The sequence below is a fragment of the Gymnogyps californianus genome, chromosome 3 (assembly GCF_018139145.2).
Source record: "Gymnogyps californianus isolate 813 chromosome 3, ASM1813914v2, whole genome shotgun sequence".
Taxonomy (NCBI): domain Eukaryota; kingdom Metazoa; phylum Chordata; class Aves; order Accipitriformes; family Cathartidae; genus Gymnogyps; species Gymnogyps californianus.
Window position 1 is genome coordinate 104,997,366 of NC_059473.1, and position 27,592 is coordinate 105,024,957.

Sequence of the window (27,592 nt, forward strand, 5' to 3'; positions counted from 1 at the left end):
ACTAGACCAGAGATGTGTCACAGATGGATCATTTTAATCACACCACCTCTCGTCTCTCCCTAATAAATGGTACAGGCTTCTCTTTGATCACAAAAACCTTTTATTTGGGTTTTCTTTTTAAGCTCAGTCACCTTCAAACAGCCACAGTGACACAGATCTAAGACAGAAAGGTAGGGAACACTGGTGAACAGTTTTGTGACTTTTGAGCACCTGAAGGATCCCAAAATTTCAAGTCTTGTCAGGCTTACCCCCATTTGTTCTTCACATTATTTTCCACACTCATTTACCATTTACACTAATCCAGCAGCTGCAAAAGAAGAAAAGGCAAGGAACTGCCCACAAGCAAAAATAATCTCGTTTTTAATTTCACTTTCATCGAATCTGAGTTTTTTCTTTTTTTTAAGGAGCTTCTGTTTAATGTTTTCATCTTTTCTTTTCCCTGTTACATTTTGTTGTGGACTGTCATTCTCACGCTGATTCACGTCTCCTTTAAAAAGACACTGTTGGCATTTGAAACTGGATTGAGGAGAAGGGAAATACAGGTGGGAAATGCAAGTGTTGGAAATCAGGATAACCTCAATGACTGAGCAGCACTGCGGGATACATACATGTCTCTTGTGGTTGCCTCGCAAAAAGGAGCTGGGAATTCCATTTTTACACTCAGAATCACTCTGTTCTTCATAGCTTTCAAACTCACTTGAACTCCACCCATATTCCAGCGAGCTGTTTCCACCATCATCACCATTTTCAACATCATCATAAATCATTTCCTCTGCAAGAATTAAACCAAAATAAAAAAAGCTACACTGAAACTTCTGCTTGTTTAAACACCAAAAAACTTGTTCAGGATGTACTATAAAGAACTATACAGACTTTTGTACGCACATTTTAAAATGTGAATTAAATCCAATATTCAAACGGCCAAAGTGGGTTGTCTTTGTTGAAACAGAGTACTAAAAGAGGACAGTGTTATGTGTACACACCACTATCCTTTTAAAAACATGCCCTACTCAAACTACACTGTTATGTCCAAATCTCAGAACATATTTTAGAAGAAATTCAAAGGAAGTTCGAACTGTAGCTGTGAACACACATCTGCACTGAGAAGAAGCATCCTTCCATTTGCAAGCTTGCCATTTGTCCCTAGAAACATCTTCATCATCAGCTCAAATGACAAATGCTAGAACATTGCAAGACTCAAACGAAAACGTCACTACTTTAAGCAGAACAGATCAGACCAAAGTAGCAAGAAACATGTTACACTGATATTTTACAACTCGTCATTCTTGCAACTCCACCAGTTACTAGGAGTCTCCCATGTCTGCAGGTTACCTTGCCCATAATCTAGTCTAAGAGCTTGAAGTATTAACCGTTTCAAGATATAGAAAGCTATATTGCAAAGGCTGACCAAAGTATCACCTGTTAAAGACATGGATCTTTTCGTTGGCACAGATATCAACTACAACAAACTGACTCAAAACAAAATGGAAAATTTTTAGTGCCAATTACTTATCAGGAAACAGGCATGCACCCTACATGCAGCATCATTTGTCATTACAAGTAGAGAAGTGTGGACACTGCTGCCAGGTATCCCTATTGCCAGAGGTTATAACGCAGCATTTAAAACTGTCTCATATTAAATTCAGTAAACAAAAGTTGTGCTTTCATTTTAAGATTGACATTTTATTTAAATTGAGAAAAAATATGTACTGGAAATAAAAGCTAACATATTTTACACATCTGTTTAAACCCTGGGTTCTGCAATTTAAAAACTACATTTTGACCAAATATTTTAATATTAACATTGATTAAATTCTTCATAATTAACAGAGGAATCTCCTCTAATTTGGAAGAATCAAATTTTAAGAATTTTTTTTTTTAAACCTCCATGCATATCAAGACTGTCCTTAAAATATACTTACTGAAGAAGACATTTTAGTGGTAATCTAGCACAATGAATAATTTAAGAGAATCATCATAGTAAGTCAAAATAAGTCAAGACTTATATAAATCAAACTTTTGCAATGCCAGTATTGGGGCAGGATTTACTCAGTGATTTGGTGGACATATCTTGTCCACTTGCTAATGTAGACTGAGCTCTGACTGAGACTTTTTTGGAATAGTTGTGTCTCCCCAACAAAATATACAATTAATAAACATCAAGATCATGAATGTACAAAAACGAAACTTCCCTCACTACCTATTTTCTCAGAATCTTTCAATGTCTTTGGGGACAAATGGAAAGCCAAAATTTTAATTAACGTCTTCTGGGTTAAGCTGAAAATTCTGATCGAGATGCTCAGCAGACCTTTGCTCCACATCCCATATCCCTCCCCAGCTCAGCCTCCTGGCCTTGGTGTACGTGTTTCCTGACTGAGCAGCGACAGCGCAAAGATATTCCGTCCCAGAGCAGCACAGTCCACTGAGGGACCTTCCAGTAATAAAAGCATTCAAGTCATGAATGTAACATAATACTTTCAAATAATAAATGAAACAAATTTCAGTAATAATTTGTAAAACACCTTGCCTGAACACCACTAAGGACAAGAAATGAAAATGTTACAGCTTTAAAGATAAATGTGGTTTTCACGCAAGAAAGCTTAAGTGTTTTCTTGAATCATTAACAACTTCAGTATCAAACACCTACACCCTCTGAGAGCCATGACAAGTAGACGCTGAGTTCCTAACAAGCCAATCCCACTCAAACACAAAATCAGTTAGTAGCAACCAATCTTTAAGCACAGTCTTCACCACAACCAAAAAATGCAAAACAAATCTGAGCGAGGACTCATTGAAATAAGCTTCTTGAGCCCTAGCTCCACTATTCCCAGTAAAGGTAAAATCTTGGCTCCAGCAACTACTTCAAGATCTGTTCTGCCCCTTCCAAACATGGTCACATCATCAGGAGCTGGACCACTCCAAAGCTGAAACAGAACATTTCTGTAGGGTCACAGTCAGGATGGTAAACAGCCACTCTGAATCTCCTCTTCCATCTATCAGCTATTTTTATGTTGAAGGGGGACTTTAAAGAAAATAGTAGTTCTCTGTATAACTGTGACAATGATGCATTATCATACATTATTTCACTATTTAAAACACCCCTTTCCTACCTACCTTGCCTTGTTTAGGTCACTATAGCTACAACACCGAACACTGTAATTCTCTAATATACAGAATACTCAAGCATTTGGGACAGTATCTATAGAATTAAGCAAAATTCAGCTTCTGAGAAGAGCAGTGTAGGAGACCTGCTGAGATAAAGTCTTTCAAGCATTAGTTTAATTCTGAACTTTGTAAGACCTACCGATTATTGACACAGTGTTAATTCCATTTACATATATTTTAGGTACTTAATGAATGTATCTATTCAGTATACATGCACAGAATTCCATATTACATTGCTTTCAACGTGGGCTGTATTACAAAGACCTCAAACCTGGTTCAGAGTCAGAATTTTCTCTTGGCACATCATCGTAAATTACTTCATCTGGGTCTAAAGGCAAAACAGGAAAAAAAAAAAAACAAAAACAAATGAGAAACCCCCCAAAATTTGAATGGGACCAACAAACAGTGTTTAAGAGGCATTTGGACAATGCCCTTAATAACATGCTTTAGCTTTTGGTCAGCCCTGAAGTGGTCAGGCAGTTGGACTAGATGATCATTGTAGGTCCCTTCCAACTGAAATATTCTATTCTAAAGAATTTTGGTTATAGTGGCATATGTGAATACAATGGAGATATGACTCATTCTCCACTAGCACTTTGCTAGTACATCTAATCATCATTCAAATAATGCACAAAAACGGTATAAGGTATTTGTGATGTTTCACACAGTTTTATCTGCATTTTTTATGATGACCTTTGGTAGCCTGAAAACAGAAATCCACTTCAACAGCCAAGATTTCTCTCTCCTTTTTACAGCACTATGGTATGTTCTGTGCTTGTCGAGGGCTGCTCATTGCCTTACCAAATGGCTGTAGAGAAGCTGTAATAGACATTTTTTAAAAAGAACCCAAACTAAATAATGTAATTATCATTGTAGTACATTAAGAGGCAGCACAAGGATGCAAATTCTTCAGTCACTTCAAGTGACATGTAAGATGAACCTCCACCCCAGTGGAAACAGCTGAGAACAGGCAGGGTAACCTGTCCTCAAACCACATGGTTTCTGTTCTGGTTTAAAATGCAGCTGCCAGACAAGGGCACACACCAAGAAGAAGTGGCAGTTCCTTCCTTTCCACCTTCTCCAAGAACTTATTTGCCAATTACTGCATGAGAAGAACAATTTCATATACACCCACAGAGCGGACTCTGAACTGGAGCACATTTCCACTGTACACATACTGATGGAGCCAAATGATTTCCTTAAGGCAGTGCCGAATGATTCCACAGACTCCAAAAAGCACTCCATGGAAAAGTGAATGTTAACTTTATTCTAAAATACACAATTTTATTATACTGCTGAATGGTATAACTTGGTTCTGGAACATATTTGAAAAAATATAATCAAAGTGAACATGGACATTCCTGTAAAATATATACATGCATACACATATATACACACTGTTGATCACAACTTAAAACTGACCTTCTTCTATAGTTGTACTTCGGTGCTCACTGATACTTACTTTCCATCCATGCTGTATTTGCAGGATCTGCAACCCACTTGGCCAGAGCATCATCCTCTCTCTTGGCCTGGTTATCTTCACTTGAAAAAAAGGCCATAAAATAAAAGCATTAAAAGCTACACCACAATGTTTTTAAACAACTGTGAAGACAAGACAATAAATATCTTACTGCCTTCCAGTTCCCACTCCGAGGCTGCTGATTACTCAGAAACACTGCTTCAGTATGTAATTAAGAGATTAATAATCTATTCTATTTAACAGTCTGACAATTTTAGTCAAGAAATAGAAAATACTTCCCTTCCAATCTCAAGAAATATTTTGCTTTTGAGTTCTTCTACCAGAACGCAGAAAACTCTCCCTTAGAAACAGTGAAGTGAGAGCTGCTCTTTCACTGTATATAAGACTAAAATGTTCTGGGCTACATCAGGAGCCATTGGGCTTGACAAGGCTGTTATCCTCCTCTGGTTGATGCTGGTGAGGCTGAACCTGCAGCAGCACATCCGGTTTTGGCTTCCCAACACTCCCTTCCTAGAGAGTTGTGGAGAAATTGAAGCTACCTCTAGAGAAGCTACCGCTAGAGAGATGTGGAGAAATTGCAGTCAGGGACTAAAGCACACGGCCTACAAGGAAAGAGGTGGAAGACATGGAGCTTATTTAGTCTGGTGAAAAGGATGCTACGGGGTGATCCAACAGCAGCTACAACTATCTGAAAGAACGCTACAGAGGTGACAGAGTTGGGTTTTTTTTTTTTGGTTTGGATTTGTTTTGGGACTTTTGGGGCTGGGTTTTTTCAGTGCCAGATGATACACAAGGGGGAATGGTCAACAAACTGCACATTGGAAGATTTGGGTTGGACATTAGGGAAAAAAAATTCACCAAAGGGTAGTACAGCAGGGAAGACTACCCACGAAAGCCACAGCATCTCCATCCTTGGAGGTTTTCAAGGCTCAGCTACCAAGGCCATGGCCGATCTAATGGCATGTTGGCAGTGGTCCTGCTGAAAGCAGCAAGCTAGACTACAGGATCTCCAGTAGCCTGTTGCAGCTGACATTGCTATGACTCTGTAAGAATTAAACCTAGTTGCTTCAAAAATGTCATGCATGGTTATACATACAAGACCTCAACCAGTGCTGACTGCGGTACACAACCAGAGTTACGGAGTTAAAAAAGTGAAAATAAACAAACATGGAAGCATCACACAACAAAAATATTTATCAAACGTAAGCTTTCTTAGGAATTAAGGTTTTACAGATCATTAAAACATGCTGAACTAGCAATCACCTATTTTGAGGCTCCTCTGAGTTTACAGAATTACAATGACATTCTTCAGTTGCTGACTGCATACCTGCTAAGTAGAAAAAAAATACATACATAATCACCAAAATTCTTGGAATAAAATGTCAGTGTGGTTGAAATGGTACATTTTAGCATAAGAAACTGATTTTACTAGTTCATTGCTAACGAATAATCTACTTCTAGATAATATTTTTATTCTTAAACATGTCTAAAAAAATTTAGAAGTTTCTTCACACTATCCATTTTTGCAAATGAAAGAATTCAGAGACACAGCAATTTGGTATAACAGCTGTTAAGAGGAAATTACAATGTCTGATGCATTTAATTCTAATCTCTCAAACATATATTCCTCTACACGTAATAACCACACAAACATTTGCTTTTACTTGCCAATATTCCTAATGGTGGTAGACAGCAAAGGCTGCAAAAAAAAAAGTATCACAGTACATGGAATTACAGTAGAATTGCTGCCTAGCTAAAGAATAGTATATTCAAAATAAATAAAAAAAAAAGACAGGATATGGGGAGCTTTCTGTTCCTCCTGCTCTCTTGACATTAAGCTGTCAGTTTTGCCAATTCTGGTTACAAAATGGGGGATTGTTCCTGTTTCTGTAATAATCCATAGTTATTTCCCTTTCAGGTTTCCTCTTCTGTCTTAAAATTGTACTAAGGACAAACAGAATTCGTCAAATCGTCAAGGAAAAAATCCCACAGCAACTCTAAATCCACAAGGACTGGAAAATAAACAAAACAAACAAACAGAAGTGCATATAGAAAAGGTAAAAGGGAAACTCAGCCAGGACCTAGATAAAGCATGAGAAGGTATGAGAAGAAACCATTTGGCTTGAACACTGAACTATGGCTCTGGAAATTATTTAATGACATTAAAAGGGAATTAGTATTAATCATTCTTAATGGCAAGATAAGACAGGAGTCCTCCCTTGTACTATATTTTGTAATACAGTGCCAGCAAAACAAAGTTCAAGCAACATCAACTTAAAGAAGGGTTGAGAAAGAACTGATTGTGTAAATTTGTTTTTTCTTACGCATCTTTACTTAGGTATCTCAATTCTAGTACGGCAAGCAGAGTCCTGTAGGAATTTTTTTTTTTTTTTTTTTTTTTAATAAACTGACATTTTTCTTCCAAGTCTGGAAAGAAATTTTGGTTCATACTGCAGGATAGAATTCGTTTTCTGTTTTGACACAAAATCTCCCACACACGTCCAGGCTGAGTGCTACACAAGCATTTACAAAACAGCATAGGCACTTGAAGTTAAACAAGGTTTCCCCTACAAATAAAGTAAGGTGCGTAAATACAGTACCTTCTTCATCTACAGAAAAACTGCGTATTATGACAGGACTGGAGTATGCTGGCAGCATCAAAGGTAAATTAGATGGTACAGCATAGCCACAGGGGACAGGAACAGAATATCCACCAGACAAGTTTGGACTTGCACATTCGTCTTGAGGACTTGGTTCTGGTGATGAGGATGGATCCTTGTCTTGGATTGGTGAAATACTTATGACTGAGTATGGATTTACTTTGGCTAGAGTGCCTTCTGCAGCAGGTTCTGATGTTTGTAGCTTCTCGTTGTTTTCTAAATTATCGTCCCCTTTAGTTGAAAAATTAAACAAAAAAATAAAGTTTTATTTTTCATACCTGTTCAAGCTGCTTAATATTGCTCTTTGCAAATATCCTAAACACTGATATGATCCTTACTATACAAGTTGATTACAATCTATGACTCAAAATTCCCACACAGTAATGCTATCCTCCCCGTTTTACAGATAAGGAATGCAACAGCAGCAAAACAAGCTGGGTTACAAGGATACCTATGGAAAACAATAACTGGATTCTAAATCCTGAATAGGAGAATTTCTGACAAGTAGCCAGGGTCCTCTTTTGCTTGTCATAAGCACACGGCTCAAAACAGCCTTAAACCCTGACGGTTAAAATCTGGATTCTAGATGAATTTGGATCTTATAAACACAAATAGAAGAAACATTTTAGGAATAGCCACGAGGACAGAAAAAGTTCACTGGAGGGATACTCCTCAAAGAACAGTCCTGAAAATGCTCTGTTAAGAAAAGGGGAAAGAAAATAACTTTCCAAGTTTTCCTCTTTGAAAATAAATTATTTTCTGTCACACAAAGTTCCTGGTATTTCTTGAGACAAGCTGAGGTACAGCAGAACCAAAGGCCCCTCTGAAGCGAGCTGCAGAACTGCATCCCGAGCGATCAAAAGTTTTTGAGCTGTAAGTACAACTTCACAAAAGGGCGAGCGAGCAACAAATTTTCAGGGAAAGATGGTGTTGTAAGTCCCAGGTTGTCAAACTGCACAGTCACCTGAAAAGTCACCTATTTTTAATTGCCATGAGCACAATGACTCCGCTTACAAAAGGAAACTGGATCAAAGTCAGCAAAATCAGCTGTTGTTGATTTGAGCAGAATACAGCGATTTCCAGACTACACCTCAGCACTGGGCACATCTGCATGTGTTGTAACAAATGTTTTAATGTTTAATACAATAAGACTTCTGTTTATGAATAAAATTCATACATTCTGAGTCCGTTTATTTTTATGCACATCATCTTAAGATCAGCAACCAGCAAGCTTAGCTGTGAAAGCAGCTTATCTCAAGCCATCCACATGCCATTAGAGCTGCAAGGGCATAAAGTTTTCCTGTAGCATGGCACTGTGACTGAGACCAATCCATTGGTTTGGATGTGTGCTGAGTTAATTTTCCTCATAGTAGCTGGTACGGGGCTATGTTTTGCATTTGTGCTGAGAACAGTGTTGATAATACAGGGATGTTTTAGTTATTGCTGAGCAGTGCTTACACAGAGTCAAGGCCTTTTCTGCTTCTCACACCACCCCACCAGCGAGTAGGCTGGGGGCGCACAAGAAGCTGGGAGGGGACACAGCCAGGACGGCTGACCCTAACTGACCAAAGGGATATTCCATACCATAGGAGATAATGCTCAGCATATAAAGCTGGGGGAAGAAGGAGGAGGCAGGGGGATGTTTGGAGTGATGGTGTTTGTCTTCCCAAGCAACCGTTATGCGTGATGGAGCCCTGCTTTCCTGGAGATGGCTGAACACCTGCCTGCCAATGGGAAGCAGTGAACGAATTCCTTATTTTGCTTTGCTTGCACACGTGGCTTTTGCTTTACCTATGAAACTGTCTTTATCTCAACCCATGAGTTTTCTCGCTTTTACTCTTCCGATTCTCTCCTCCATCCTACCGCAGGGGAGCGAGCGAGCGGCTGCGTGGTGCTTGGTTGCTGGTTGGGGTTAAACCATGACAGTCCGTCACACTTGGATGGGAAACCTCACAGGAATTACATGTGACGGTCATTTGCCTTGTCAAATCTACCAAGACGTAACTAGCAGAAATATGCAAAACACTTGTATGGTATTTCCATGGAAACATCTTTTTACAAGTATTTTCACTGCATGGTCAAGAAAAGGCATCCTATAATCAGTCTTGACTATTTAGCCTAGTGGAGGCACAGCCCGACAGGCTGACTTACCTGTGGTGTTCGTCTCTTGGTGCTCTATGTTATTTCCAGGACCAGGAGGAGGTGGCACAAGGGCTTGCCTATCTGCTTCTGGTATCTCATCTCCACTGTCAAAGTCAAACTGTTCTCCCTCGTCCTCCTCTTCATCGCTTGTACCCGTGGCTTTTGGTTCATGCTCTAGAACTGTGCAGAAAGACACACTTTTGGTTGTTTGCTCTTAATAATGATTTCATGGGACCAGTCAGCGTTCCACATTACGAATCAAGCTTACACAATGAACCCTTAGATTTTTAGGTTACTGGAACAGAACAAAAGCTCCTTGACATGTTGATAACCTCATGCAGTTTTCAATAAATCCTTTAGTGTTAAACAATGAAATTACTTGGAAAGCAATTAAAGAGTGATAATGCAAATACCCTTGCTTTTGTCATAATGAACCAAACCCAAAACATTTTTAGGAAAACACTTAAGTAGCTGATTCTTTAAACAAGAAAAGTTCACAGATTAATCTATTTGTACAGGGACTTTGGGACTTTATAACTTCAAGTCATTTTTCCTAACTCGAACTCCTAAATCTATGCTTTCTTAACAGTGTCAAAATGCCAGGGACGGTAACTTTCTTCACACACATCATGAGACCAGCAGATTGGTTTTCCTACTCCAATCAGAGATAGTTTTAAACCAACGACCTTATGCAACATGCTATTAGCCCTATTACCACACACAAGGTGCACTTTAGTGGAAGTGGGGGGGTTGACTTTTCAGTTCTTACCTCTGAAGAAGCAATGGCTGAAATAATTGCACCCTAATATGGATAGGAAGTGGGAGCATGGGGGTTTTTTTGTCTTTGCTTGTGAAGACGCTGCAGTACAGATTTGGCACCGTACAAGGGGCTGGGGAGGGGGAGCAGGAAGAAGTGCCAGGCAGTTTTCCTCCATGCTATTGTTCTTACTTGCAGGAGCCTGGAGAACCCACGAAGATTTAAACCCCCTCAATGCCTTACCTACCACTGTTCTGCCGTGTGTTCACATCGCAAGAAGCCTGCCCACAGCATCCAAAGCTTCTGTCAGAGAGACTGCACAGAGGAGGCATAGCCAGAGCAGCTGCAGGGAGGGCTGCCCAAACCTGCCAGCCTCCTCCCTGCTTCCAGAAGCCTTCACTGCAGCTCCCCAAAACAAAAGGGCTTCATCCCTCCCTCCCTCAACCTGCCTTAGCTGCTCTCCCACCTTCTGGAGGAGAAACTCTTATCAGAGGTCCCCTTGAGACAGAAATGTCATCTGCAGAAATTTTTTGGCCCAGCTGACCTTCCTCCCAAGCTCCTCCTCAAACCCGTGATCGATACCTAACTTTTACACAGGTGTTCAACAACATATTTAAAATGTTATTAAAAAAAAGTAACTACAGCACAAAAATATATACTAAAATAGATAAATATGTAAATACACCAGTATGTTACAAAAATATACAAGTTGATATTGTATGTTGATAGGGTTCCCCCTGCCTCCTCTTCAGGTAGCACAATATGAAAAAGTCTTGCAAGGACAATTGGATCTCCTGAGTCATGATGATATTATCAGTTTTTCTACCATCCAGGACACATTTTGTATCTTTATGATAAAATCCACACAAACCAGAGCTCTAGACTGCTTAGATTGTCATGGTAATCGGCATTCCTGCCAAGGCTTCTGTTTCTTCGGGCAGGCTGAGCCAGCACATTTTATCACAGCCACAAATAACAAGATCTTTCATGCAGCCTCTCTGCAGGAGAAAAAGTGAACTAATTGCAACAATAGTAAGGAACAAAAAAGGGGTTATCCTGCATTTATTGTCATGGTTTATGGCTGAGGCAGCAGGACATTTAATTTAATTTTGATGCTTTTTAAAAAACCTTCTGTACGAAGTCAGCCTTTGGATTAAGGCTTTTCATTTTTGCTTTTGTCCATTAACAATCTTTTTTCCCTGAAAGATGCAAAAAATCCTGCAGAGCTCTTCCAAGTGATTCAAGACAATCACAGCATTCTTCCCAATTCAGCATCCATCTGACTAGACTGTACTACTTGTTGCTTGACAGTAATGGGGAAAAGAAAGAAAACTGTGGTGGTGGTGGTTTATGTCTGGTTTTTTCAGTTTCTTTATGTTTTCAGTATGTCTGCGTTCTTCAAATCTGGAAAACACAAACCTGTGAAATACTAAGTAGAGCGGGTTTTGTAATTACCAGTGTGTGAAATGTTGGTTAGTCACGCAGGCTAGGCAGATAAGTAAGTAGACAGCAGTCACAAGCAGGGAACAGCCACAAAATCACAACTTTTCATGTACCTGCACTGCTATCTCCCACTTCTCTTGCTGTAGTATGTAAGTGAACCACAGTAGCAACCACTTCAAATACATAAAGCAGCTCTGTCTGCACTTCATATGGTGGGAGGAGGGGGAAGATGAGGTCACCGGAATGAGTTGATCATTTCTGCAGGATTAGGCCACTCAGGAAACTAGGGCATTGCTGGAGCAAGGCTTAGCTGAGAGCCATGAACCCACCTGCTTGCTGGAGGTGAATTCTAGACATCGGCAAAAGAAAAAGCATGTATGCTTACAAAATGTCCGAGCCACGCAGGGAGACATCATGGGAGCAGTAGGCACATCTGAGTTTTTGTGGCTGCTAGTTAGGACACTTCTGGATCCAAATATTTCCTTAGGGCATATAAAGGTAATTTAGGTATCAGATGCCTGATAACTCTCTACTCTAGCACTTTTACACCGATGCAATTCCCCAGGCACTCAAGTCCAGTACAGTGCCATTTGTCAGAGACAGACAAGACCTGCCACTAGCAAAAAAAGGTAATTTGAGACACTAAAAGCAAAAGGAATGACTCAGGACCCAGGAGCAAAACCTGGTCAACCGATGCACAATCCCCTTCAACATGCCTCCCCATTCCCCCTAAAAAAGCAACCAACCCATATTTTATGATTGTGGGAAGAAATCTTAATGTAGGAATTGATTTTCTCTACTTGGGTAAAAAAAAAAAAAATTGAAGGTGCCACATAATTTTTTTCTGTTATGGCTGTTAATGCTACCCTGTTTCGTTTATTCAGAAACATTTATTTTGCATCATAAATAAACAAGGCACAGAACCCTATAACTTGGCACTACAGCCTGGAAGATCCCCTAAATCGCATCACTGATGGGACAGTGGGTTAAGATTACAAAAAAAAAAGAGAGAAATTCCTTTCTCAGATTACATGTCCTTTAGAAAGGGCAGACTGGAGACAAATATCCTCACTTCAGAAACTTTTAAAACTGTCTTTCAGCTTTGCATCACTTCTGCATTTGCTTAATTCTGCAGGTATAAAGATAAACTTTAACCCTTTAAATTTACTGATCCCTTCAGTCTCATACTTAATAAAAATATCCTCCTTAAGCTTTTAATCTCAAGGGCATACTATTTCATTTGACGGAAAAAGTACTTTAATAACAAAATGAAGAGAGGGTGGGGGGCTTTTTGCTTCAACTGAAGAGTTGCTCAGCACTACAGATAAATAAAGATTATGTCAAACAAAAAAAGACATCCTGAATAACTACAGTTTTTAAAATATGTACTTTTTCTACAGTTGTTTGTGTTATGTCAAAACAACACACACATATGAAAGCACTTGTGAAGTGCTACAATAAATTAGGAAGACACACAGCATAGTTACACTTGGGCTGAATTTGGCTACAAAAAACCACCACAGATCTTGCAAAATTTCATGCTCCTGAAGAAAGCCCCAGTTCCTCCAGCACTTTAACTGTAAATCAAAAGGATCAAACCAAAAAGTGCATTTCCAGGCAACTGCGCTTGCAGAGAAAAACTGTGGGGGTGAGTGGGGGATTTCCAAAGGCACCCCCCCCCCCCCCCCCAAAAGCACATAGAGGACAACTACTTTTTTTTTTCCCTCACACAATTTTAAAATGCACTATTCCTTTGGCCAAAGTTATAATCAGAGATTGCTTAGCATTACAGAGTCTGCCTGGAATTACTTCGAATAATTAAATTAGTTACTGAAAATCCAATTTGCCCTTTCACCACTACCCACATCCTTAACTTTACGCATGCCAACCAGAGCAATGAGAATACAATAACTGATTAAACTTTTTCATCTTATGCCAATACCATTCTGCAGCATTTGCTTTGCAAATGCTTCAAGGAAATTCTTGCATTTCTAAAAATTTCTATTTGGAGTTTTAAAGCATTAAAAAAAAATAAATCTGATATAATGGAAAAATTGCCTTCAAGTTAAATTAAGTGTGAAAGTGCTAATTTAGGATTCAAAAAAGGAATATAAACTCTCATTAATTGTTAGCACAACACATGGATTTATGACTTTTTTCTGTGATATGTTACTCGGTGAAATGACTTTTTCTTAAGCTTACTTCAGAAACAAGCTAACTTAGGCTGTGTTTACAGAGACCTGCTGGGGCATAAGCAAATTTAAACAATTTTTGGTTGCTCTGCCAATTGCAAAGCATTCTTGGCACCATCTGCTTTCCCATTCATTTTCCTTAGATTATTTATAGTTCAATGTAATACAGCTAAAGAGTTAGAAGAGTGACATTAATTTTAAAGCCGAGATTAAGCTAGCGAAGCTTCAGTAAGTTTTCTTCAACAGTTTATTTTAGGAGATACAGAAGTAAGACAAAATAGCTTTGCACTTACTATCAAGCGCACTTTGAATACAGTGCAAACACACAAGGAAGAAAAAAAAAAAAGCACCCCAAAACTCTATCCTCCCTTGCAATCATGTAAATCAGAGATGAGCCTGAAGACATCAACTGAGTTTCTTCCATGGAAAACCATGATAAAGGAAGAAAGAAACAGAACCCCAAGCAGGAACAGTTCAGCAGTTTGGAGCATGGTAACAACAAAAGTGGAAGCCCTGGACATAAACAGGCATGCTGCCATCAAGAAATATGAGTATTTTATGTTAAGTTTTAAGGTTTGAAAAATATCTTCAGAAATCGAAGTAAGGCTTCTGTATAATTAGGAATGTCATCCTTGCAATCAGTTGTAGTCCTTTTTTTTTTTTTTTTTAATTAAAGTTGGCAGGGAACTATGGAACTAAAAGAGGAAATGCATCCATTATATTTGAAAGACTCCATAACAAAGATTCTTCTGAAGACTGTAAGACATGGTAAATATGCACGTTCTCAGCAGGCAAAACTATTTTTCCTTTCTCCCTCTAGCAGTCACTTTTCTTCCAACACAAATTTTTTTAACGGGGAGGGGGGGGAGAGGGGACTGTACAGTGTAATCTCTCTTGTATATTCACTGAATGCCAAATTTTCTTTTTTTTCTACATGATAAATATATTTTAGTCACTTTTACCATATCACCACCTTACACTGACCAATGAAGAAAATAAGTGTACAATGCTTCAGATGGACAATATCTAATTATTATTTAGTGAAAAAAATAGTAATACAAATGAACCTAAAGTAGACTGGCAGGATCTGCTTGTTCTTATTCTAATGTGCAGTTTTAAAACACTTATCTTTTTTACTCATGTATTTTGGATTGCAACAAGACACTTGGGACTACATAGACCCACCTTCCTTCAAAGTGAATTCTCCAAATGTTTCAACTTTTGGAGAAAAAGTTTCTTTCTACAAATTCTTGAGGATCTTGAAATACGCAAAACTTTTCAGTAAAAAAATATAAAAGAGTTTACTATCTCAGAATATTTTTAGGTATTATAAAATTTGATAACTTACAAAGGTTACAAATCAAAGCAAACAGCCGAGCATAGCAATCTCAGTGTTTATTATTTAACCTTGATACATTCCAGAGATTTCTCAGATAAGATATGCTTGCCTTTTCAGACCCTTATTTCTAAAGAGTTAAAATCTACATTTATGTAAGTGTACAAGGCACTAGATAGAAATAAGAAATGGAAGTGTGCAGATACCAGGAAATAACTGAATTTTTAAAGTTATCATTACTTTTGTAAAACTAACCATTTGGGCCCAAACATACCATGCTGACTGTGCCCCACGATGAAAGGGCTCTCAAGCTGTTCACTTTTTATTTCAAGTGAAATTTCATAGCAGAGGCTTGGCGTTTGTCAGGAAAGTGAACCTTGTGCTAGGAAACACTCATGCCTGCAAAAGTTCCCCGATTTGGCCATCTTGTAAACCTTTGGAAAATGATGGTTGATTCATATTCAGCAGGAACTTGCAAAAAGTTTTTAAGAGACTCGGTCGCCACTGGACAGCCTCTAGTTTCTCCTAGCTTTTTAGTGCTGATTAAACTGCATTCCTACAGCTAGAAAGCAACACGGTATTTTCTACCTGCTCACGTCTCCCACTTGTGACCACTACTTCTTCGGTATCAGGAGAGAAAACGGAAGTTAAATATTCATTTGCTTTGGTACCTGGCTTACGGTCTCTCTTCTGCCCTTCCCCAAATGACACCTCTACAGGCACCCGCGCCGGGAGAGGGGTGAGGTGTGCAGAGTGACTGGGCAGGGCAGGAGGGACCCCGTAAGCGGAAGGCTGGCTTTTAGGAGCAAGTGCTCCTGCAAACACTGCCCTTCACTGACACTTCAAGTCAGAGCGTGACATTTGCCAGCACACCACTGGCATTCATAAATCATACGGTCACACAGGTGGAAAGTGTCTGTTTTCCTGGGGGAAAGAAAAGTCTAAAGCAAAACTGTGTACGCAGAAACACAGGGGTGAGCACTCCTGCCCATGGGAAGCAGATTAGAGCCAAGGACTTTCATTCCCCTTTCACTTGCAGTTGTGCTAAGCAGGCGCTGCAGCAAAGCCAGGTCCCTGCGGTACAGGCACGCTGCTAATTACACACAGCTCGTGCACGCATCCAAAGCATGACCACAACATCAGCGTTACAAGTCTCTGTGGAAAACAGTTACAAAAAAACCCCAACAAAACTAAACAGTACACATTCATGCAAAAAGTGTTTCCAGTGACGGAAACAAAAGCAAAACCACATGAATTAACAGGCTCTCCCTGCAAATAAAACAAAGAAATAAGTAAAAATGCCTCTTTAGTATTTCATAAATACACACATTACATACTAATTATGTTGTCAAGCGTGCACAACAGATATTTATTCTTCTGGATAAAAAACAAACTCAAAATTGAAGTCAAAAGAACAATGAATCTGCCTGCCCAAGTTTCAGAGAGAGACTGCTAACAGCAGCATGCCTAATACTAAGGAATTTTATTTCTTGAAATAAAGCCCAGATCTGTGGATGTTAGGAAAGATTTACAAATACCAAAATCATTGAACCTTACAAACTACTCACAATGCTAAAAATTAAGCTTAAAGTTAGCTAAAAATTAAAGGAATTGGGTTGCAAAAAATCAAAAGTCTAAAATAAAAACATTAGATGTGAAGTAGGCTGTCCAGGGAGTAGGGGAAGCAACACCAGCAGACCTATATTCCTTTGGAACTCCACAAGATGCTTTTAAGTGCTGGCTATGCTATGATCAGAAAGGCTACTACATAAAATCAGCATTTTGTGACCATTTACTTTAACTGCCTTTATACTCAGCACACTGGTGACACTGGTATTGCCTGCCATGGCCAGAAACGTAGACCAAGCCTGCTCCCGAGCAGGTCTTTTCCACCTCAGCACCATATTAGTAGATTCTGCCATTAAAATTTCACCAAGAAATGTTGTTGGTGTGCAGCAAGTGAAGTCCTTAAAAGAAGATGCTGTAACGAAAGTATGTACACCCAGTATTTGGAAATCTGCATAAATACATGCTAGATCCCTATCTATGCTGAAAAACACCTATCCATATTAAAGGCTATTAGCTTTCCATTAGTAATAAAGGAACATTAATACACTTAACACTTAATAGTACCAAGGTTACCAGTCTGAATTAGTATAAATGCCACCAGGCACCTAACATGAGGTATAGCAGTCAAAACACAAAAGCTACCTTGCTGTCTAACACGTCTGTTGGTAGAGATAGGTGCTGATGATGGCTGCGTAGCCAAGCTCAGCCTCAGCTACTGTGCATACAAACTGCTGCACTTGCCTACAAAATGCTGCCAAATGGACAAGCCACACAGGGAATGGGAAAACCAGAGAGCTTTAATAAAACAGAAATCAAACAGCAGAAGGACTATCAAGTCATTGGGAAAATGAAGTATCCAGCTCTGGCAGTGCAGGGATGGAGCACGTTGGCTAACCACAGGATACAAGTGTCATGTGAAGAAAAAAGGAAAAGGAAAACTTTCTAAGAAATGTAGTTTTAATCACATAGTTGATATATTTGGGAGAAAATAACCATTTTTAAGGAAATTTCCACCAGTGAGGGCAGTCTGGCTTATTCTTTATTTCTTCACATTTTTTTCTAGCAGATATCATCTATTAATATCCAGTTTTCCAAATAATTACTTTTTACATTGAAGCAATTACTGTTTAATGGTTTGAGGAATATGCATTTCTCTAATACAGTCTATTTATTCTAATTAGCAACATGAAACTGTTGTATCATCTGATAATACCTTGGACTGAAAGGACTTTAAGAGTAATTGAGAGTCCTGTGAAGCAGAAAGTGGCAGAAAGAGACCCTGGAGGCCTAAAACAGGGAGCATGAGATCCCACTTCTACAGAAAGAAAACATACAATTCAGGTACATAAACTGTATATCATACTAAAAGGAGCTGAAACCCACCCAGAGCAAAAGCTTAAGTATCCTAAGTCTTGGATCACGTCTAGCAACATCCTTCTACGAGGCTGACTTATTTTGGATACGAAATAGCAAGGGATTTGACTTCATTTTTGGATCATGTTTCTTTCTCTACCTTGCCAGCAACTGTACATACTTCCTAGACCGAACCTTCAGATGACTTAGGCAAAGGGATGTCTAAATTCTGGGTCATTGGTCCAGGCTGAACAACCCTTTATCTAGCAGTGTCAAAACTGAAGGACTTGCTGGCACTCCCCAAAAGCAATTTGGACACCTAAAAGCATCTGACTTCCTTATCAGCATTGGAGGCATTCATACGTTCAGCCTCCTTCCGTGGCAATGGCCCAGACAGGGCTCAGAAGATGCACATGGCTTCGGGGATCGATTTGCCTTTTTGGACACACTGCCACAGGTTTCTTTTTTCCAAAAATAACTCCATCTAACACTCCCAAAGCACGCGTGCAACCTGTTCACACACTGAAAAATAACTTAGATTTAACTATTTGTGTTTTCTCCTCAATGTATTCTGAACAAGGAAACAATCTAGAAATCAACTTTTACTGCCACTTACAGCATCTTTTACTACAGAAAAATTTATAGACTAAAACAGAATGGTTATATTCTGTAAATCCAGGACAATGCTGGAGATACTTTGGATTTCAGCTGGCTTCTGACCTACTCATTTCTGTTGTTACCCCTTTGCGCAACCTAAAGAGCACTATACAGATAGACTGATTTGTAAGCAAAGTTTAATATATGCAAAGTTTGACAAATCCATAATCCCAGCAACTAATGGGGAGGGAGTTTTGTAGCATCCCCTTTCTTAGCATTTGTTTTAATTATTGTTTTAATGCATCTTGCTCTTCTTTGCCCTAACATACTAAGGTCCTGTTATAGCTCAAAAAAGTATACCTGTGGAATTCAAGCAAACTCACGAAAACAGTAATTCTTACATCGACTTGCTCACTGAACTCTCTGAAATCCTGTTTTACAATACCCTTTTAACACAGCTTCTACCAGAAATTCTATCACCTCAGTGGACACTGGCTTGAACTGGGCAATGATGGTGTTTCCTTAGGACCTTTCAATCCATCAGCCTCAGAGTCCTTCTCATTGCCTCCTTTCATTAGTCATGGAGGGGAAAGGAAGCCCTGCCTTGGCCCCAACATTGGCCAAAGACAACCACCATAACCGAACTTCATGATTCAGAGCTTCAGCCAGTCCACATGGAAGTCAGGAAGGAATTTCTTCCAACATGAAGAGTCTTCTTAAGAATTTGGCTGGCAAGCATTCTTCATGTGCAAACATGAGCGGGGTCACCATCAGATATGCAAGTGGGAAAGAGCAATTCCAGCCAAAGTTAATTTCACTTCCACCTTCCTTTGCAATACAGGAGACTGCTAAGATCCTCAGGACACGTTACACTGAACCAATTCACTGCTCCCAGGGCAGCACCTGGATTTTCCTTTGTCTCTCCCTGCGACATACAGAACTGGGAAATACAGAGACTGGGAAACCGCCCATCAGTGTTGGCATCCCCATGGCACAGCAGCACACACGTCCTTCTTCCAGCCCCTGGAGAACCCCGTACCAGTGTAACAGAAGATTTTTCAGCAACTATCATGCTTTCACCTAACCAAAGTTATTGAGCTCAACAACAGACTATTTAACAATGAGATGTATTCCTGCAACAACCCTTTTATGACAGATTAATCATCTTCTGTATTCATTTTAATGAAACTATGACAAGGTCGCATTTCCTGGAAAGATTATTTCAATGATGAAGAAAAAAGAAAATCTATATAGAGGGTTGGAGGGGTTTTCCCCAAAAAATGTTGATCAAGTATGTTTTCCTCAGACTGCTAGGCATAGTTTCAGTTCCTCTCTGCAGCAAAAGCAAGCAGCACCTAATAAACGTTTCATTCAATAAATCAGACACTTTATTTAACTTATCATAATGCAAATAAGTTTTGACCCGTGCTTATGCACAAGATAAAAGAATTATAACAGTGTATAAAAAAAGTTAATCTCTCTGTAAACTCTAGAGTAGAATCATTACAGAGGCTTTAGGCATGGTTAGTGAATATTTACTGGGATCAGTGAAATAGAATTAAAAAAATCCAAACCCAAAAAATCCCGCAGTTATTTGGCAGCAGTTTATCCTGGCCAGTTAATGTTAGATACAAGTCCTAAAAAGGCAAAAGAAGTAAAGAAAAAAATAATTCACATCTCTCCTTATATGTTGGCTCACTGTTTGAAATTAAAATTTCAGAACTTAGCTTACACAAATATTCATTGCAACAATACCCAAAAATCAGTACAAATTCCTTTACAATTTGTCTTTTAAGCAAACAACACGTTACCCCAGACCAAAGATAAAGTTTTGCTGCAATCCCTTGGAAGCTCTTTATCTCATCGTCAATTGCTCTTTTCGATCAACATGTCTGGGCCTTGTCCCTGCACACAGCTAGCCAAGTTAAGTCACCTTACAGAGCAGCTGAATGAATAGAAAAAAAACCAACGATAACTTATTATTCAGAAAGAAAACACCAAATACTATAAAAAGGATGAAGTCAACCTCTCAGATATCTATGACAGTAAATCACATTTGATCATTTAACACATTACAAACATCTAGCACAGATTTTAATTTGTTTTGAAGTAATACAGTAAGATATAATTACATCTCTGTAAACTGTGGGGTTTTTGTAGATGCTAAAAACAGAAATAAGTTTTTAATTAATCTATTTATTTTCTTTCTATTTCTTGTTTTTCTCAACACTCAAATACATCTGGCTAGAAGAAAAAACACATAATTAGGAGTGACATGTGACACCATAGCTGCATTTTTGCAATGGGAATTTTCTTGTTACTCTGTTACACAGCTTGTCTGAATTGTCACACAAAATAATTGATCCTTACCTTAAACAATGCATTTTCCTTTATTTACTGAGAGAAATGTGATCTTCAGAAATAAAGAAATTCTTCTGTTACAGATGGGATGTCAGACACCAACAAGCTACTGCCAGCTTCAAAAACAAGGGACCATTCATAACTACAATTCATATTCTGTTCTCATTCTTCTGAAATCTTGGCTCCCCTTTTACCATCATTTGTAACTGTCTGTATGCTGAAAATAGATATCTAACAAACAATGCTGTTTAGCCCAAGACCAATTCCCTTTATAGCTGCAGTTTAATTTAAGCAGTGTTCTTATTTCAATCCCCCAATCATAGTAAGTAATGTCTTTTTATTTTACTTTGTATTGGGTTTGTGTGGCAAGGTTTTGGTAGCGGGGGGGCTACAGGGGTGGCTTCTGTGAGAAGATGCCAGAAGCTTCCCCTATGTCCGATAAAGTTAATGCCAGCGGGTTCCAAGACGGACCCGCCGCTGGCCAAGGCCGAGCCCATCAGCAACAGTGGTAGCGCCTCTGTGATAACAGATTTAAGAAAGGGAAAAGAGGTTACAGGGGAGTTGCCGTTGCAGCCAGAGAGAGAGGAGTGAGAAGATGTGAGAGGAACAACTCTGCAGACACCAAGGTCAGGGAAGAAGGAGGGGGAGGAGGTGCTCCAGGCACCGGAGCAGAGATTCCCCTGCAGCCTGTGGTGAAGACCATGGTGAGGCAGGCTGTCCCCCTGCAGCCCATGGAGGTCCACGGTGGAGCAGATATCCACCTGCAGCCCGTGGAGGACCCCACGCCAGAGCAGGTGGATGCCTGAAGGATGCTGTGACCCCATGGGAAGCCCACGCTGGAGCAGGCTCCTGGAAGGACCTGCGGATCCATGGCCCCGTGGAGAGAGGAGCCCACGCTGAAGCAGGTTTGCTGGCAGGACTTGTGACCCCGCGAGGACCCACGCTGGAGCAGTCTGTTCCTGAAGGACTGCACCCCATGGAAGGGACCCATGCTGGCGCAGTTCGTGAAGAACTGCAGACCGTGGGAAGGACTCACGTTGGAGAAGTTTGTGGAGGACTGTCTCCTGTGGGAGGGACCCCATGCTGGAGCAGGGGAAGAGTGTGAGGAGTCCTCCCCCTGAGGAGGGAGGAGCAGCAGAAACAACGTGTGATGAACTGACCCAAATCCCCATTCCTGTCCCCCTGTGCCAATGGGGGGAGGAGGCAGGGAAAATCGGGAGTAAAGTTGAGCCTGGAAGAAGGGAGGGGTGGGGGGAAGGTGTTTTAAGATTTGATTTTATTTCTCATTACTCTATTCTGATTTGACTAGCAATAAATTAAACTAATTTTTCCCCAAGTCGAGTCTGTTTTGCCCGTGACGGTAATTGGTGAGTGATCTCCCTGTCCTTATCTCGACCCACGAGCCTTTCGTTTTATTTTCTCCCCCTGTCCAGTTGAGGAGGGGGAGTGATAGAGCGGCTTTGGTGGGCACCTGGCATCCAGCCAGGGTCAACCCGCTACATACTTTAGTCCAAAACACAAGCTTAGGTCCCCCCCAGTGTTCTTCACTTCCATAAACTAAATCGTAAAACATACAAGTGCTTTTCTTGTCAATATTATAAAAGCCCCAATTTAACTGCCTCTTGTCTCAGTCACAAAATTAGCTTTTTAAAACAGTTAAAAGCTAAATAAGCTATGAAATCATTCACTAAACAGCACAAAAAGTAAAAAAATAATCTGAAAGAAATATATGTAGGACAAAATAAAAAGCAGTTCCCCTAGCAGAGAAATACAGTCATCTCTACAGCAAAACAAGGCAGCCGTCCAGCAGCTCCCTACTAGGATTAATCAAAAATTTTTCCAAGTTTTTTTCGTTAGAATATGTAAAGTCATCCCAGTGGGAACTTTTATGAGAGTACAGTTGTTCCTACTTCACTCTTACCCGCAGACTCAAGCCAGACTTCCTTCTCAGGGACAGAGGAACTATGACTATTTTAGTGTTCCGGCACTGGCAGGCAAATGACAAAAATAACTGCGGAAAGACACAATCACAGCACTCGATCACATACAGGATATCCACATTTAAGTCCCTGGCCTCCTTGCTCTATGACTCTCCGTACCAGGAACAAAAAATATCTCAGTCACAGCCCTAGAGAGCTGATAATTTGTATAAAAAGGTGTATAAAATGCTTTTATGACCGGTGTGCAGGAGATATCCTCAGTCCGTTTTCAGTTTAAAAAAAAAAACCAAACAAATTTCATTCCATTGAAGAACATCTTAAATCCCAAACTTCAGCAGAACAAAGTTTCTCACCTAGCTTTACCCATGGTACTGGGGACAGTGGTGTAAGTGAGTGAACATCCAGCTCTCCACTACACCTGGTCTTTAAGGGCACCTCACGCTTCCCAAATGAAGAGTTACAAGTGATTTTCTCTCAGGTAAAGTACTTGGCAGTAATATGAAGACTATGCTATCAAATTTGTTCTCACAATGTCCTTGTACGAACACTGAAATTCCAGTATTTCACTTTAAAATTTTAATATAAATAATATGTTAATTTCCTATAAATAGGAAACAAAACATACCATCTGTTCACGATTCAAGAACTGTACTGCGATGCAGCCATACTCCAAATCTCATTACTATACATTAACCTACCTTGATAGACTCAATTCATTATAAAACAGAGCTTAAAGCTTATTTTAAGTCTTACAACTGTTGTAAAAGGCAACTCAGTGTACAACAACTGGTATGAATTGTTGGCAAATATACTCAGTATGAGGAAATACACCCAAAGTTCTCTAATCGTTTTCACAGAGAAATCATATGAGGTATAGTGCCATGTACCAGAAATAGTGAGAGGGACACATATTCAGAGATGAAAAAGCAAAAGCAGAAGCCTGTTTGACACAGAGAGTACACCCCCCTCCCAGCTTCCCTTGGGCAAGAAGCTGTTTGTCAGGTATCCATCCTGCTGAGCAAAGCAAGCTGGTTTTCCTTTTGAAACAGGCCCTGATAAACACCACTTAAGTCCTTACTTAATGAAAAGGACTTCCACTTTGCAAGATCATAAGATGTTTTTCAAGTAAAGAAATGAAAAACAGCCAGAGACCACATCTCCTAAAAAAGTAGTAATAGCACAAGCCCAGGCCATCACATGTAAACACCATCCTAGCATTAAACATCCAATCTCCAGCCCTAGCTGGTCAGCGTGAAGATGACTCCTCTACAGGGGAAGCACGATGTGATTTCCTGATTCTCAGAATTACCAGCTTTTTAATTCCTCCCTGCATAGTCTGCAGACCACAGCATATCCTTTTCTTGTCTAAATGGGTTTTGGTTAAGGACACTCCATTACAGCAACCAATTAAAAACATAATTATAACTTACAGCCATGAGAAAATTTGCCATTTTCATTTAGCTTTTAAAAAAGGATTTTTTTTGTTGATAGAAAGAACAAGAATCATCCTCTATTTTATTTCACAAAATAGCCATGGAAATTTTTTATGTATGAAATCTTAAATACCAGCACTTCGTGCATAAATTCATATGCACAGACACACTAAAGAAGGGAACATGAGCTAGTACTATCGTCTCAAGCGTCAATTTCGGAAGTAGTTTTTTGGATTATGCTCTTAGCCAAGGAAGCCTTTGCATCTACCCCCCTCCGACTGCTCCCTGGTTGCTAACACATACATTCATTCAAAATATACAGAGAAAAATAATAGGGAATTTTTAATCACGGCTAGAAGAAGGATCTCTTTTTAAAGCAGTCTGGAGGAAGGAGTATACAGGCATTAATTTTTCTGAAGTTACTCAGTACTTGAATTTGCTCTGGGGTAGGGGAATTAACTAGCACAGGCTTGCCACTGCCTAATAAACAATGCATGAATGGAATGTCCAAACAGCTATAAGCAGATATGTTGCATAAGCATAATAAATTAAATAAATAAAGGTAAAATATGTTATCTTCCATTCTTTTATCGCATGCAGTTTTTCCCTATCAAGAAGTGGCAGAAGCAGCTCTACTATTGACCTTAACTGTACCTTAACTTAAACAAGGTATAGATTCAGATGGTTAGTGCTAATGAAAAGACATTATTTAACATGAATTTAATTGCACAGCTTTCATATATATTCTCACAACATCCCCACGACAAAGATGGAGGTTTACCATTATTTTTCCCTTTTGTATACATTAGGATTGATACAAATAAATTTGTGGAATTTACTTGTCAAAACCATAGAAAACCTACTTGACAAGAAAAAAAAATGAGATTTATAGTGCAAGGTATACACCTGTAAATGGAAAGGAACCCACGCAACTTTCAACACTACAGCTATATTTGTTAGGACAACAAACAGGTAAAAGAAAATTCCCATGATGTCACAAGAACTTTAAAAAAAAAAAAAAAGGGCAAGTGATTTCATCTGTGGCCCAGTTCAGGATTTTAGAATCATTATGCAAAAGCTACAAATATTTTTTTATGATGTATCAAAAGGTCCTGCACCCAGCACACAGTGGGAGCCTCACCCTCACTACGAGCCACAGTAACCCACCCAGGCACGCACTGTCTGAAGGCACTGGCAGGTGCTGCTCATCCCTTCTGAGCAGACACCATGAGTGGCCAGTGTATACAGATGCCAAAAAAACCCTCAACCATTACAAAATATCTTATATGTTTCCTTCCTTTAATTGTTATGTGTTTTTACAGTTGTACGTGGCCCTAAAATCCTCACTTATTTTCCATCTGCAAAATGGCTCATGAGAATTATCTAGACAGTGAACTAAAGTGTATTTTAGTGTAATTATTAAAATGTATCTTCACTGATATTCCCTTTATTAATATGCTTTTTAAAGACAGTTAGCAATGGTAAAGTAAAAAAATATACAAGTTCTAATAGCTTCAGACAAAGCTTTTTTGAGATGACAGGGAAAGCATCCATTGGCGCAAGATCAGGTAGAGCAGAATCTCAATTTATGTTAAATAAATCTAATCCCAGCCTATTAAGGAGTGACATGTCTGAAAATAGGGACGCGATACACACAGTTCTAGATATCACAAAGAGCTTTGCAGAGAAAGAACCTGAATTCTGGTATCATACCAAACTACATCACCATGAATTTTTGTCGGAGTACCCTACACACTGACATGCTGCACAAAGTTGGAGCTGCTGCCACAATTATTAGCTGTCTTTGAAAAACAGCAGCCCCTGCTCAAGTGGAAATATTGATTCCTTAGGGATGACTCTTCCCCCACAGCACTACATTGCTTTGGAGATGGATTACCCAATAGAGACAGTTTCACACTAACTGTCACTAAACAAAACAGAGCTAAATTCAGGGTCCTGACACATGGATTAGGACAAGGACAGGAAAAGCATTTTTGCCAACAATAACCTCAGTGATATCTCAGAGCACAAATAAAACTGTCAATAATGCTGGCCAGAAATCTAACCCATTAAAAGCTGATTTCACAACTTTCTGCTTTTTTCACATTCCCAATTTCCTAGGTAGTATCTAGTAGCAGACCTCTGTCTGTGGCAGTGTCTAAGCTAGAGAGAAAGCAGTTTTGATCCAGGATGGCAATTCCCAAATTCCTCAAGAGTTACAGCTGATCAAAACTAAAATAAACCCTCTTTCATACTTAAATGGCTTCATACAGGTGTAAGTTCTGTGTGAATAAGTAAAATGTCCATAAGCAATAATGTATTTTTATATATTAATATATACATATATTAATGTATGTAATAGAGCGTAAGTCCATAAGTAATGATGTCCTATATAAAGGACAGATCAAAAATTTATGGGAAAGTCACTATCTATACAAACTATACTAGCAACTTTACCGAAATAAGAACAGCTGTACCAGGTTCAACCACAGGTCTCCATAACTCATGTCTCCATAAACTTGTGCTTTGGGATGATCAGAACAAGCATACGACACTTCTCCTAAAAAGTCTCCCAGCATCCAACTACCAAAAGCCAAATCCTTTTAAGACTTAAAATACGTAACAACAAGCACCACGCAAAGGTGTGTTTACAGAAAATCAAACAGGAAAAAAAAATAGCCACCTGCAATATTCTCTTAGAGAGAGCATAAACACAGAAGGCAATGACACGGTGTCTTTGTAGATCCTACCTTTGTGCCCTCTGAAACCTGGGCTATACCAGTGGCCATACAGCTACAAGCATACAGCAGGCAAGGGGCACCGAGCACTAACTTTACAGAATCCACTCCATAGTCCAGCATACCTAATACTCTTCCATAAATCTCTGTGCTCTGACCACACAGAGTTCAGCTGTGCATGCTTCCCCTCTGCTTCCCATGGGAATGCATGCTGGATAGAGAACTGCAGCATCAGAAGAAGGTCCTTCAGCTACAGCCCTCAGCAGACATCACCCAGATTGAGTACGCTTGCTGGAAGCAGCACATGCCCTAACAGAAAACAACTCACCCCTCTCTGTCCTCTCAATTCAGACTCCAAATCTGTCCAGGCATCTGAGACACTGGTCCAAATAACCTGCCTGTGCCACAGGCTTCACTTGTTTTTTC

At 39.5% G+C, this 27,592-nt stretch overlaps 1 protein-coding gene across 5 annotated transcripts in view; it reads right to left on the reverse strand.

Moving 5' to 3' along the window:
* Positions 1 to 27,592, reverse strand: part of ARHGEF10 (Rho guanine nucleotide exchange factor 10) — a 114,736-nt gene that overhangs the window by 77,589 nt on the left and 9,555 nt on the right. For 2 of the 5 annotated variants that reach the window (XM_050893456.1, XM_050893454.1), the window contains exons 4-9: positions 9,457 to 9,627; positions 7,246 to 7,536; positions 5,909 to 5,972; positions 4,628 to 4,707; positions 3,437 to 3,493; positions 609 to 772 (exon numbers count right to left, since the gene is read on the reverse strand). In XM_050893456.1, coding sequence (XP_050749413.1) covers positions 609 to 772; positions 3,437 to 3,493; positions 4,628 to 4,707; positions 5,909 to 5,972; positions 7,246 to 7,536; positions 9,457 to 9,627 — 827 coding nt within the window. Of the gene's footprint in view, positions 1 to 608; positions 773 to 3,304; positions 3,333 to 3,436; positions 3,494 to 4,627; positions 4,708 to 5,908; positions 5,976 to 7,245; positions 7,537 to 9,456; positions 9,628 to 27,592 lie in introns of those variants that run through there. The other 3 variants (XM_050893457.1, XM_050893455.1, XM_050893458.1) reach the window with 2 other exon arrangements.